The sequence below is a fragment of the Astyanax mexicanus genome, chromosome 22 (assembly GCF_023375975.1).
Source record: "Astyanax mexicanus isolate ESR-SI-001 chromosome 22, AstMex3_surface, whole genome shotgun sequence".
Lineage (NCBI taxonomy): Eukaryota > Metazoa > Chordata > Actinopteri > Characiformes > Acestrorhamphidae > Astyanax > Astyanax mexicanus.
Window position 1 is genome coordinate 8,619,846 of NC_064429.1, and position 14,688 is coordinate 8,634,533.

General features: G+C 39.3%; 1 protein-coding gene across 5 annotated transcripts in view; it reads left to right on the top strand.

Annotated features, from left to right (window-relative positions):
- The window catches only part of trpm3 (transient receptor potential cation channel, subfamily M, member 3), a 303,529-nt gene that overhangs the window by 222,472 nt on the left and 66,369 nt on the right, over positions 1–14,688 (top strand). For all 5 annotated transcript variants that reach the window (XM_049470204.1, XM_049470200.1, XM_049470199.1 and 2 more), the window contains exon 9: positions 9,505–9,577. In XM_049470204.1, the coding sequence (XP_049326161.1) occupies positions 9,505–9,577 (73 nt within the window). The remainder of the gene's footprint in view (positions 1–9,504; positions 9,578–14,688) is intronic.

Here is a 14,688-nt window from a genome sequence, read left to right on the forward strand (position 1 = left end):
TGAGGGACGAGGAAGCTTCCGGAGCCAGAACAGGAAGTAACATCAACTGAATACTACAGAAAAACAACTCTGATGGGTCTCTGCTGTCACTGAACTAGAACATTGTGATAACATTTTCTTTTTTTTTTTACACTAGAAAATAAAATAGGAACATGACCAAATAACTGTAATAACTGTAATAATTACCAGTTTTTAGTTTGGTTAAATCAAAGAAACTCATCTCAACTGACTCCTAGTCGCTGACTGTGTCAGATATTTAGCATGCCAAATATTTGCTTGGGATCTCCGACTGGTCAGAGATCAGTCAGCGGTGGACGATTTGCCTCCGAGCAGAGTAGTGTTCACTGCAGTATTGAGAATAATGACCCACCACCCAAATAATAATAAAATAGGAACATGACCTCATAACTGTAATACCTGTAATAACTGTGACTGTATTACAACGCCAGTTTTAACAAAGTTTGGCCACTTTGCAATTCTCATAAATCATATATTTTTCGCACTATAAAGCACTATAATCCTTTAATTTACCAAAAATGCACCTTATAATTCGGCGCATCTTATGTATAAATTATACCAGTCAGGTATAAAGGAGAAGAAAAGCCACTCTACTAAAGTACAGAGTTATACAGGAGCTTCTGTTTAGTCATCCAGCAGTATTAGTATTAGCATTAGCCGCTAATCAGAGGTGAGCCTGTAGCCTGTAGCCTGCTGCTAACCCCGAGTAGCATTGCTGGAGCAGCATTAGCATTACCTGCTAATCACGCTAAGAGAGACCAGCTAGAAGAGGTGATCTCAATCGGGTCCAAAATGAACTCTAAAGATGTTTGTTTTTGATGAGAATGTGATCCAGTCTCAATCTTACCTAGCTATCAAATACACTCCTTTAAGACTCTTTAGCCTGTTTTTTGCACTAGAAATGCGCACTCTCTCCGCTTTTAGACTCTTTGGCCCGTTTTTTTTTTGCGCTAGAAATGCGCACTCTCTCCGCTTTTAGACTCTTTGGCCCGTTTTTTTTTTTGCGCTAGAAATGCGCACTCTCTCCACTTTTAGGGTCTTTGGCCTGTTTTTTTTTTGCGCTAGAAATGCGCACTCTCTCCGCTTTTAGACTCTTTGGCACGTTTTTCTGCGCTAGAAATGCGCACTCTCTCCGCTTTTAGACTCTTTGGCCCGTTTTTCTGCGCTAGAAATGGCACTCTCTCCGCTTTTAGACTCTTTGCCCCGTTTTTCTGTGCTAGAAATGCGCACTCTCTCCGCTTTTAGACTCTTTGGCCCGTTTTTCTGCGCTAGAAATGGCACTCTCTCCGCTTTTAGACTCTTTGCCCCGTTTTTCTGTGCTAGAAATGCGCACTCTCTCCGCTTTTAGACTCTTTGGCCAGTTTTTCTGCGCTAGAAATGCGCACTCTCTCCGCTTTTAGACTCTTTGCCCCGTTTTTCTGTGCTAGAAATGCGCACTCTCTCCACTTTTAGACTCTTTGGCCCGTTTTTCTGCGCTAGAAATGCGCACCCTCTCCGCTTTTAGACTCTTTGGACTCTTAGACTCTTTCATTCTATTTCTAAAATACCTCGCGGGCCGCTCCAAAAAAGGAAACGGGCCGCAAATGGCCCGCGGGCCGTAGTTTGGACACCCCTGAGTTATATAATACTAATTTCCAAAGCCATAAACAAAGGCTGTCTCTGCTGCTCCATGCAGTTTACACGCGTGGTATGTGATGCATTTACTATTCGCGTGACTCCATTTATGTACTAGGCTGGGGGGTTTATATTCATCTTTATCTGCTCCTATTCTAGTGTTGAGTCCTATTCTATTGCCATATTCTATTCCCATTTCTGGAGAAAACATAAGTTAGTAGGGATGGGATGCTCACCAACATCCGGACATGCTGTATAATGTATCTATAATCCAATTACAGTGTTTTCTTGTAACCATAATGTAACGTGTGTTTGCTGTTTCCTTTTACCACCCAGCTAATGTTAGTATAGCCTGTTTATAGTCTATTTATGACATGTAATCAGACGTAAACTCTCGCGCGCACCAGTGGGGGCTATGGTGGCTATAATAACATCACAGTCAAATATCACTATCAAGAACATGGCAATGGTTTTTTAATGACTTGCCAAATTAATAAAGCGCTGGTGTGTGCAGTCATGCGGGTAATGAGTCATTTACAGTCGCTCTCTAAACGTGGCTCAACTGGCGCTATCCGTTCGATATAAGCTTTAGAGCGAGCGATCATATATCCTCATTTGTATTCATATCTATAAACAGCTCTGAAAAAAATGAAGAGAGCACTTCAGTTTCTGAATCAGTTTCTCTGATTTTGCTATTTAAAGGTTTATGTTTGAGTAAAATGAACAAAATTTTGTTTTACTCTATAAACTACGGACAACATTTCTCCCAAATTCCAAATTTAAAATATTATAGTTATTTAGAGCATTTATTTACAGAAAATGAGAAACTGATTTTCCTGAATCAATTTTTGGTGGAATAACCCTGGTGGTTTTTAATCACAGTTTTTTTTTTCATGCATCTTGGCATCATGTTCTCCTCCACCAGTCTTACACACTGCTTTTGGATAACTTTATGCTGCTTTACTTCTGGTGCAAAAATTCAAGCAGTTCAGTTTGGTTTGATGATCAGCTTGTGATCATCCATCTTCCTCTTGATTATATTTAAGTTTTAGTTTGGTAAAATGAAAGAAACTCATTTTGTTTGGACATCAAGAAACAAACTCTCTCTCTCTCTCTCTCTCTCTCTCTCTCTACATAATCTCTTTGGTTGTGGATAGCCGCTGCACCTGACTCCCAGTCGCCGACTGGGTCAGATATTTAGCATGCCAAATATTATATATATTTGGTCGATTTGCCTCCGAGCAGAGTAGTGTTGAGAATAATGACCCACCACCCAAATAAAAATAATAATAATTATAATAATAATAATAATAATAGCTGTCCTGTGGTGCTTTTCTCTCTTGTGGGGTTCTGAGTATTGAAGAACAGGGGGAAAAGAAGGATAAATAAATAATAAAGTTTACAGAGAAACAGATACAGAACTACAGCCGGTAATTATTTTAGAACTACAGAATGTTTTATTTTTAACATGATCAGTGTTTAAAAAATTGAACAATGGGTAAAGAAACAATTATACGATTATAATGTTATTCTTGATTCGTGTACGCCCCACCCCTCACACACAGCCTCTTCAGCACTTCTTCATATGTCTTTTCTCCACTGTAGCACATATATATACTTGGGTATGTGATCATCGCAGTTACGTAATCCTCCATCCGACACTCTGAAGCGTTGTTGAGCTGAACGAGCTGATGATATGTTTGCGTCTCTGTATTTTCAGTCCACACAACCATTACAAGATTAACCGCAGAGCTAAAAATAGCGTAGCTGGTTCGCGCCTTCCCTTTTACGCATTATAGATCAGCTATATGAATTATTGATTAGCAATAATCTATTATTGATCAAGAGTTACTGAGAGGCACATGGCAGTTGTGGCGTTTTTTCCTTTGACACCTCTTGACCGTAACTGCCATCGATTACACGCGTCCAGCAGACACGGAATCACATCGCAGAAACGGCCTCATATTTCTCCTATTTAAGTTTTTGCAAGTCCTTTCACTGAACATGTGCACAAATTGCTTTTTTGATGTTTGATTTGTTGTATTTTAATAGAAATCCGATAGAAGGCATTTATTTTTTCAGGTCAAGCTCACTGTTTTGGTTGATTGACGTTGACTCCCGACCTTATTAATTAATAATCAATAACATCTAGTGACCTGAGGAGACCCCATGACCTCACCAGAGAGAATAAAAAATAAAAAAACAGAAGAGATGTCGAGATGAAGGACAAATAGGATGTTTTATTAAAGGGTAGCTTAATGAAGGGATGATGGATGGATAAATGGATGGATGGATTTATGGTTAAACGGATAAGTGTAAAAGTTTATAATTGGATGAACAGATAGATGCATGGATTGGTTATGGATTTATGGGTATATGGAAAGATGATAGAGATGGGTATGATGAATGGATCCTGCATAATTGGCTAGAATAATAAATAAAGACATTAATGCTGGATGGATAGACATACATGGATACATGGATGGATGAATAAATGGGTATGTAGTGTATGGGTGGATGAATGAACATGTGTGTGTGGTATGTATGGATGGATAAATGGATATATGGTATATGGATGGATAAATGAATAGGTATGAGGTCTATGGATGGATAGGGGTATACGGTATATAAAAGGATAAATAAATGGGTATATGGTCTATGGATGGATCAATGAATGGGTATGTGGTCTAATGGATGGATAGGGGGTACATGATATATGAATAACTAGATAAATGGGTATGTAGTGTAGTGTATGTGGAATATATGGATGGATAAATGAATGGGTATGTGGTCTATATGGATGGAGGGGGGTATATGTTGTATAGATGGATGGATGAATTGGTATGTGGTGTATGGATGGATAAATGAATAGGTATGAGGTCTATGGATGGATAGGTGAATATGGTATATGAATGGATGAATAAATGGGTATGTAGTGTATAAATAAATGGGTATATGGTCTATGGATGGATCAATGAATGGGTATGTGGTCTAATGGATGGATAGGGGGTACATGATATATGAATAACTAGATAAATGGGTATGTAGTGTAGTGTATGTGGAATATATGGATGGATAAATGAATGGGTATGTGGTCTATATGGATGGATGGGGGTATACGTTGTATAGATATATGGATGAATTGGTTATGTGGTGTTAATTAATGGATAAATGAATGGGTTATGTGGTGTATATGGATGGATAAATGAATGGGTATGTGGTATATATGGATGGATGGGGGTATATGTTGTATAGACGGATGGATAAATGAATGGGTATGTAGTATATATGGATGGATAAATGGGTATGTTGTATATTGACAGGTAGATGGCTATGTGGTTTATGGATATTTAGGGGAATGTATAGACGGATTTCTGCATATATGAATTAATCTGTGGTTAGTTTGGAATATGACCTTAGCATAGCTGGATGGATATATAAATGGATATATGGACCTATGGGTGAATGGATGGATAAATTGCTGAGGCAAGTGACCGCATCTATAGATAGATATATTGACATATGTAGGGGTGAATGAATGTATATATATATATATATATATATATATATATGAATGGGTATGCGGTGTATACATGGATGAATGGTGTGGAATATGACGCATCCTGAAGGGTGCTAATAGAAGCAGTGAAAAAAGGGAGAGAGGTGTGTGCATTTAAATGTGTAAACGTGTGTGTGTGTGTGTGTGCACATGGTGTAATTTAGCATGCTGCTAAACGAAGATGAATGCTACTCTCTCTCGTTGTGACCCAGCTAACCTTGCTCCTGATTTACAGTACACTAAATGACAATCATATTAAGCAGTTCCACTACACTCACACACACACACACACACACACACACACACACACGATGCTACAGCTTCTATGTGCATTCAGCAGCTGTCAGCAGATCAGCGTAGCGTTAAATAGGTGCATATGTTGCATTAACACTGCATTTGAACTGTAAATATGTTCATAACTGCAGCTGCTTCTCTGGATAAATGATAACATTTGCTTTTGCTTAACAAGCGAATGAACAGGAAGTGACCACTGCACTACAGAAGGTTTCATGGCTAAATTGGAGCAGCCTGGTGGTCAATCTTCATTAATTGCACATTAATGCACCAGTAAGAGCGTGAAGAATGTGAAGGTTCAATTAGCAGGGTAAGAGCACAGTTCTGCTCTAAATATTGCAATACACACAACATCATGGGGGACATAACAGAGTTCAAAAGAGGACAAATTGTTGGTGCACGTCTTGCTGGAGCATCTGTGACCAAGACAGCAGGTCTTTGTGATGCATCAAGAGCCACGGTATCCAGGGTACTGTCAGTGAGATACCACCAAGAAGAACCAACCACATCCAACAGGATTAACTGTGGACGCTGTAAGAGGAAGCTGTCTGAAAGGGATGTTCGGGTGCTAACCCGGATTGTATCCAAAAAACATCCAAAAACCACGGCTGATCAAATCACGCAGAATTCAATGTGCACCTCAACTCTCCTGTTTCTTTCACCAGAACTGTCCGTCACCACAATCAATTATTGTGCTCTAAAACCAGGTGTTTCACTGATATTTGCTGGATTAAGGTTAGTTGTCTTCCTTCCCCTCGTTTTTCTCCTCAATAGACGAGACCTCAACAGAAACAGGCCTGGGATTCAGCTCGTCTGTTATAAAATGATGTCCTCGGAGAGGTTCAACACGAGTCGGATCTGTGCCGTTATTGTTATCAGCTGAAGAGCGGTGTGGTCTCATTAATTCAGCCGGGTCTCGCAGGTCGGCCGTTATTTGAATCAGGGAGGGACTTTGTTCCTATAGCCGTGTCCGCCGCCGCTCCCCGCCGAGATTAGCGGGGCGGCCATGTTAATTTCCCTGCGATTAGGGGCGGCACGTCGAGTATTTACGGAGCTAAAAGTCAGATAATGTGACATTAATCATGAGGGAAAGGTTGAAGAGGCAAAGGGCTAATGAGTGGAGGATCCTACACACACTCGTAGATACATGCATGCACACACACTCACACACACACACACACACTCCTGCACAGTTGTAATTATAAAGATGAGCGGGCTGCAGTGGTCGAGGCGTAATCTGAGACGTAGAGAGAGAAATCGTCTGAAAGGTCAGTGCACTCAGGACTCGGGACACACAGACGACTCGTTTTTATACAATGTGAGGACGTCATGTGTCATACATGGTGTATGTCTTATATATTCTGTAGGGCTGACATTCTGTTGATAAGATTAATATGGACAAAAGCGTCTACCAAATGTAATGTAATGTAATATAATATGGACATTTTAATTTGAGGTAAATTACGTTAGTTTTCCACTGTTTCAATGGTGCTGTTTGGCGGACACAGGATCAAGTCACTAAGTTAAGTTGCACATTTCATCACAAGAACACACCAGAACTAGAGATGCCATGCAATAGTATCTCTATAGAGGAGAATATGCACTTAAAATGATTAAGAGCAGAGTGTGAAGGTTTAATTAGCAGGGTAACAACATCATGGGTGACATACCAGAGTACAAAAGAGGACAAATTGTTGGTGCACGTCTTGCTGGAGCATCTGTGACCAAGACAGCAAGTCTTTGTGATGCATCAAGAGCCACAGTATCCAGGGTAATGTCAGCATACCACCAAGAAGGACCAACCACATCCAACAGGATTAACTGTGGACGCTGTAAGAGGAAGCTGTCTGAAAGGGATGTTCGGGTGCTAACCCGGATTGTATCCAAAAAACAGAATCAATTATTGTGCTCTAAAACCAGGTGTTTCAGTTTCATTGTCCAAACCCTGTAAATATATAACCTATACACACATGATGAGCCTGATGGGTCACCTTCATCCACTGAGGGTCCTGAATAACGGTCACATGAGTAATTATTCCAGGCCGCTCTCTCTTATGAGAGCTGATATAATCACGCGTCATTTACTCCACGCTTTCACCCATACAGTGACAGCTCTATCTATCTCTTTCTTTTAATCTCTCTCACACACACACACACATTTATAAATAACATGCACACTCTCATTTTTCTCATCTCTCTCTTCTCAAACACCCATGCACCTTCTCAATATGCCTTCATTTCATGGTCGGTTTAAGGATAGGGACACCGCCGCCACTGCCGGCAGCCAGGCCGGGGCCAGTCATCACAGCCCTGTGGCCAATCGGGCTCCACGGATCACCTCATTAGAGCCGGCTGGCCTTGTGCGGGGACGTGCGAGGGGTCTTGGTGAACGTGTCCCGGACTAATCCTGTAAACGGCGTTAGATTTACGGCTGCCGCTCTAATACATTCGGAGTGTTCTGGAATTCGGAGCACACGCCGGGCGCGCTGCAAGGTGCCCTTGTTGCACGTGTCCGTGTGCAGCTATGCGACACAAGACCCCCCGCCAACCCCCACCACCGCGCCGCAACAAGCGCATGCATTACGCAGCTTTGCTCTCTGCACGTGCAGCAAAGCGACAGCGTTTCCTCTACTGGCTCCCAGTTTCCTCTGCTGTGGTGGAGCGATGGGAGCATTGGGAGCAGTGGGTGCAGTTGGGGGTCTGCTGTCTCTTTGGTTGTAAAAGCAACAGTTTTGTCTTGAGAGTAACTAAAAATTATTTCTATTACTAATAAATCAAAGAATTGTAATTCAATTAAATGACTAGTGGCATAATTATCAAATTTATTTAAAGTTATAGGGACGGTTGTGGTATATGATCTCTGCAGTTCTCGCTCTAAAGACTGCATTTCCCAGAATGCACCTGTGTCTAACTTCCACTTCAGCGTTCCAGCTCACCTGATTTTTCCAAATGCCTTCCAAATCTCCTGTTTCCCTTTGTATAAATACCTCCCTGTTTCTGTTCTCCTTTGCCGAGTATTGTACCCTAATCCACAAAGCTTTTCTACTCCGCTTTTCTTTTTTTGTATATTTGCCATTATATTTTGCTGACTTCCAACAGACAGTAGGTACAGATCCCTCCCTCAGAAGAAGTCTTCTGGCTAATCCTGCTGTTTACTGTCTGCAGGCTGAAATGGCGAGACCACTAAAATAATAATTCATTAATTTATTTAAAAATTAAAAGTAATGACCCTCTCCACCATAAGCCGTCTTCAAAGGCGTTTTAGAGAATTTTAGTTCCTGCCAATTTCCTTCAACTTCACACAGCCAATCGAAGAGAAGTGGACCAACATTCCACAGCCTGATCAGCTCTTAACCTCCTAGATACTGTAAAACTGCACCTTTTGGAGCAATTGTGAACAAAATTTGAGAGAAAAAGGTCTTTTATGTTGCAAATCTTTAAGTTCAGCTCATAAAAAATGGAAGCAAAACCGAATATGTTGCACTTATATATTTTTTGTTTAGCGTTTTAGTGTTTAATTTACAGAAAATTGACCTGTAAGCATGTATCGTACCTTTTAATCTATAATCAAACTATCTTCACTTCTTTTTCCTATCTTCACTTCAAATGATCTTTTCTTCTGTTTATTTTGTATTCTGAAATACAGTAGGTCTCTCTGAGTTGTTTATTATGATGCTGCACGTGATGAAACACTTCCTCATCCTCCATTGTTTGCAGTAACTAGTGAAAGAAAAGCCTCAGAAAAAGATCAGAGTCGATCAGAAAAAATGTCTACATCATGTAAACCTGTGAATTAATATTCATGGCCCCGCCCACATTGGCTCGCGACCGCCTACAGACAGAGCTGAAGCCGGGATGCAGCGACACCGTCTCGTCAGATAGGAGCCAACAGCTCTAGAAACAGCATGGCAGAAGTTTGTTCATTCCTGTGTTATTTGTGCGAATAACACATTAAATATGTGTTATTAGATGTAGGTCTTCACTTCAATTACCGTCCTTTTTCTGTGTGTCTCTCACAGATCACAGTGTTCCGGATGGGTTCAGAGGGACACCAGGACATTGACTTGGCCATCCTGACGGCTTTGCTGAAAGGTAACGTGTGTGTTTGAGTGAATTCGTGTGTATTTCTGCAGGTATGCGCCGGTTTACGGAAGGTTGTGCCGAAGCCTCAAGCTCTGCGAACTGAAACAAAGCAATAGTGCATTGCTTTTAAAGCTTAGGTCACCCTGTCTCCAAGGACGGAGCGTTAACGACATGTATGTTCCACGTGACTGTCCTACCAAACACGACATCTACCGCACCCCTGAGAGCTTTAACATGACTGTAAGTGCCTCTGCAGGAAAGTACAGGGCAATTATATGTCATCCTCTGCCCAAACTGTTTTTATTGAACTCAGCGGAATGCTAATGCTAACTCCAGTGTGCACCGTGTAGTTCTGCGGTATGAAGCCATGCTAGGCGTTCATCTAACTCAAGGGAGCATCACTGTATCGTGGCACCTCCCTGCCTCCACCTTCCATCTCTCCGTTTCTATCAGCTCCATCTGCAGGGGGTCTGAAACATCCCTCTGCTCAGCAATCTCTCACGCGCTGACGTCTGCAAGGAAACGTGTGAAAAGACAGAAGTGCGCTTAAAGGAAACATCCTTTGCGTAAAGTCACATCAGTCAGCCAAGACTTAAATATCTGCATTTCTTTAAAGCTCTTATTTCGCTAAAATCCACTTTTTCTTCTATTTCTTTTGTATTCTGAAATATAATAGGTCTCTTTGAGTTGTTTTTTATGATGCTGCACATGATGAAACTTCTTCCTCAACCTCATCTTTAATTGTTTGCAGTAACTAGTAAAAGAAAAGCCTCAGAAAAAGATCAGAGTCGATCAGAAAAAAAGCACAGTGTCTACATCATGTAAACCCGTGATTTAATATGCATGGCCCCGCCCACATTGGCTCGCGACCTCCTACAGACAGAGCTGAAGCCGGGCAGCAGCGACGCCATCTCGTCAGATAGGAGCCAACAGCGCTGGAAACAGCATGGCAGAAGTTTGTTCATTCCTGTGTTATTTGTGCGAATAACACATTAAATATGTGTTATTAGAGGCAGGTGTGTATGTTTAGAACATTTGTAATTTGTAATTTTTGTGTGCTATGACTCAATGGTCTTTTAAATGAGGATTTCAAAGGAATTCATGATGTAACTCAGCAAAATTCAGTTAACAGTGTAAATTAGCTAAAGAAAAAAAATAGCTTCCCATTATCTCTATTATAGTGTTTTATTTTTTACTCATGAAATAAATAAAAAAGTTCAGTTTACACTAGTTACTAGTTAGCTAATGCTAGCTAGCTAACCTGTGTAGGTAGCTATAGGTTTATATAGGATCTCCGGTGGATTTTGCCTATTACAGAGACTCTAATGTAAACTTTACTTAATTTATTTTTGCAAAATCAATCCTTTCTTTTACTACCTTTACTTAATTTCTGCATACAATATTACCTAATTACAAATACTAAATTCATACAATATTACTCAAATAATTTATGATACATAATATTAACTAAAAATATATTTACATTTCAGAAATTATAACATATGTATATAAATTATGTATCATAAATTATTTGAGTAATAATTTAACACCACCCAACCCCTGGCCCACACAGTATAAAAGTTATTGAACATTATCTTGCTTTAAATCCTGTTACTCATAACATAAAGAGTAACAGGAGTGAGTATTAGTCCCCTGGTTTAGTGATTTATTAATGTGAATATTAGTTATTGTAAACCACTTTTTCTTCCAATTCTGTTTGGTTCATCATTTGTACGTTTTTTTTTATAAATTGCATGATAATAAATTTGATCAATTTTAGGTTTGGGTCTTGTTGATTAGATAAAAATGGCTTTACATATTTTAGAGTACATTTATAGTGAGTTTTTTGTATAGAATAAAGTTTTTTTTAGAGAAAATCAAAGGACTTGATTAGTGGACTTGCTTTTAAACTTGCTTTTTAATGTTTTTGTCGCATGAGTTTTGTAATTATCTTTGGATTAGAAACCTTCAGAAAAATTAAGTAAACATGTAGTGTGAGATTGTCTAGTACATGTTTTGAATAGTTAAATACATGTGTTATTACATTTAGAGAGAAAAAATTATATAAACATAAAAACTTGAGTTTAATTTGGAAGAGGCGCCCATTCGGTAAAGTGGCTTATAAGGGTTTATATCGTATAGATCATTTTAATAGGAGAAATGAATAGGATAAATATTTTAGACTGGTACACATTTGGGCTATTTCCTAATTCTTGGTTTAAATCCTGTTATTTATAACATAAAGAGTAACAGGAGTGAGTTCCAGTAACAGTAGTGAGTATCAGTTCCCTGGTATATTGATTTATTAAATCATTTATTAAAGTGAATATTAGTTAATGTAAGACATTTTTTCCTCCAATTCTTTTTGGTTCATCATTTATACATTTACAGTTTAATAAATCGCATGATAATACAATTGATACATTTTAGGTTTGGGTCTTGTTGATAAGAAAAAAATGGCTTTACATATTTTAATATGTATATATATATATATATATATATATATATATATATATATATATATATATAGTGAGTTTTTTGTATAGAATAAAGACTTTCTTTAGAGAAAATCAAAGAAATTGATTAGTGGACTTGCTTTTAAAGTTGCTTTTTAAGTAAACATGTACTGAGATTGTCTAGTACATGTTTTGAATAGTTAAATACATGTGTTATTAGATTTAGAGTTAAAAAATAAATAAAAACTTGAGTTTAATTTGGAAGAGGCGCCCATTGGGTGGAATGGCCTGTAAGGGTTTATATCTTATAAATAATTTAATTTTATAAATAAAATTAAGAGAAAAATAGGAGTAATGAATAGGAGAAATATTTTAGACTGGTACACGTTTGAGCTATTTCCTAATTCTTATCTATCAAACCGCTAATATTCACATTAACTTCCTCTTATTCTTCCTGTAATAAATCTGCGGAGACACAAACCCACATGGAGTTAGAGAGACGTGAGCTGATTGGTTCCTGTTAGCTTGTTAACTGCATTAGCCTCACAGCTCGAACTAAAGAAGCAGTGGCTGATTAATGACATTCAGAATAAATGCTGGGTTGCCTGATATTCGATTTTTTTTTCCATTTAATTCTTTAAATGATTTGCATTGTAGTGGACGGTCTCCGTGCCCCAGAGGACACTGTGAACCGTATCAGTTCCCCTCAGCCACTCGCCCAGTGTCCAATATTGAGCCGCGGGCTGGAGATGTGCTCTCTGACCACGATTAAGTGCTCTGCCTCTTTTCCCGAGGCCCGCTGCTAAATCCCTCACGGAAAAGTTGGGAATTCTGCAGAGCCTGTCTGTCGAAACGCTGCGGGCGTCATCCCGAGGAACAGCGTGCCCTGCTGCATAATTCATAGCAAGCATCTGAAGAGCAATTTGCTCTCTCACTTTCTCTCTCTCCCTCTCTCCCTGTCTTATTCTCTCACTTTCTCTCTCTCTCTTTATATCCCTCATTAACTCCACCCATCCTCCTAATGACTGGAACATGCTCTGCAGTACCAAGGGTCTGCATTACTGCTTATGGTGCATTATAAAGAATGAGCCATATTAGTGACTAGACACATAACACTACACTAAACACACTCACTTAAAAAAAAATAATAATAAAAAAAAAAAGAAACTTCACTGATAACTCACTCTTATAATGCTGTACCATATTTTTTTGGACTATAAGGCACAACAGATTATAAGCTGCATTAAGCGACACTAGTAAGGAACACGGGTGTCGCCATTTTTACCAATATAAATTCAGCAGGTCTTGATGCTGAAGGTGCCTAAGTAAACAAAACTGTAATAAACTTTTTTTTTCAAAGTCAAATGAGCAATGGATGTTAATCTACACAGATTTCTCTCCTAAAAACTGGGTGAATAAAGTGCTTTTGTTTACTTACAGTAAGCATAGATTTCCAGTAGTTTGTTTAAGGGAGAGCGCTAGTCATGATTAGCAAGCGCTAACTGAGTGTTTCTGTAACCAAGGGCGCTATTAGATAGCGGTTCATCTCATGTTGCTTATTTTAACATGCTTAACAAGCAGATTACAGTCCAAAATACTCACCTCTGAATGGCGAAAGAGCTAGCGCTGCGGTTAGCGGCTAATGCTAATACTACTACATTCACTGACTGGTAGAATTCATACATTAGGTGCCCCAGATTATAACCATCAGGCACACTGATTATTTTTGGGACAATTAAAGGATTTTAAGTGCACCTTATATTCAGAAAAATACAGTAACTTGTTCTTACAGCCTACAACAGGGACTTGGCAGCTACTCAGTATATAAAATAAATGTAATATCAAATGCACAGTCAATAACAGTAAATAAGGAGGAAAAACCTGTTTTTATCTGCATTATTAAGCCAAATGCATGCCATAGACAAGAACAAAAATAAAAACGCACCTTAAAAAAGGCTTTAAAAGGCTACTTTGGGCTGATATACCTCTTGACGTCTCTATAATGCCCTCAAAGACATTTTGTCCCAGCTGACAGACATTAAAAAGGGGGGATCATTGGTCTGAGAGTAGCAGGATGGTAGTTATGACAAATTGCCCGTTATCCAGGCTGTTTGTCAGCCAGCCACTGTCACGTTTGTTTGTGAAAGTGTCATAAAAGAGAAACCTGGACCAACACCGGAACCATATCATCTTTAGCAATAAATCCAGGTTCTGTTTAAGATCCATCTATAAATATGGAGGCCTAATGGTGACCTCTTCAGTCCTGCTTTTGATGTGGAGTGACACACTGTCCTAACTGCTGGTGCGATGATCTGATGATCCATCACATATGACTGTTTATATTGTTTTGGAGAAAGCTGGGAATAGCTTCTGAATGCAGTAGAAAGAGAATTAAACATTGAACAATGAAGCTGAAACGGAAACTGAAATTTGATCAGCCGTGGTTTCATGAACATCCCTTTCAGGCAGCTTCCTCTTACAGCGTCCACAGTTAATCCTGTTGGATGTGGTTGGTCCTTCTTGGTGGTATGCTGACATTACCCTGGATACCGTGGCTCTTGATGCATCACAAAGACTTGCTGTCTTGGTCACAGATGCTCCAGCAAGACGTGCACCAACAATTTGTCCTCTTTTGAACTCTGGTATGTCTCCCATAATGTTGTG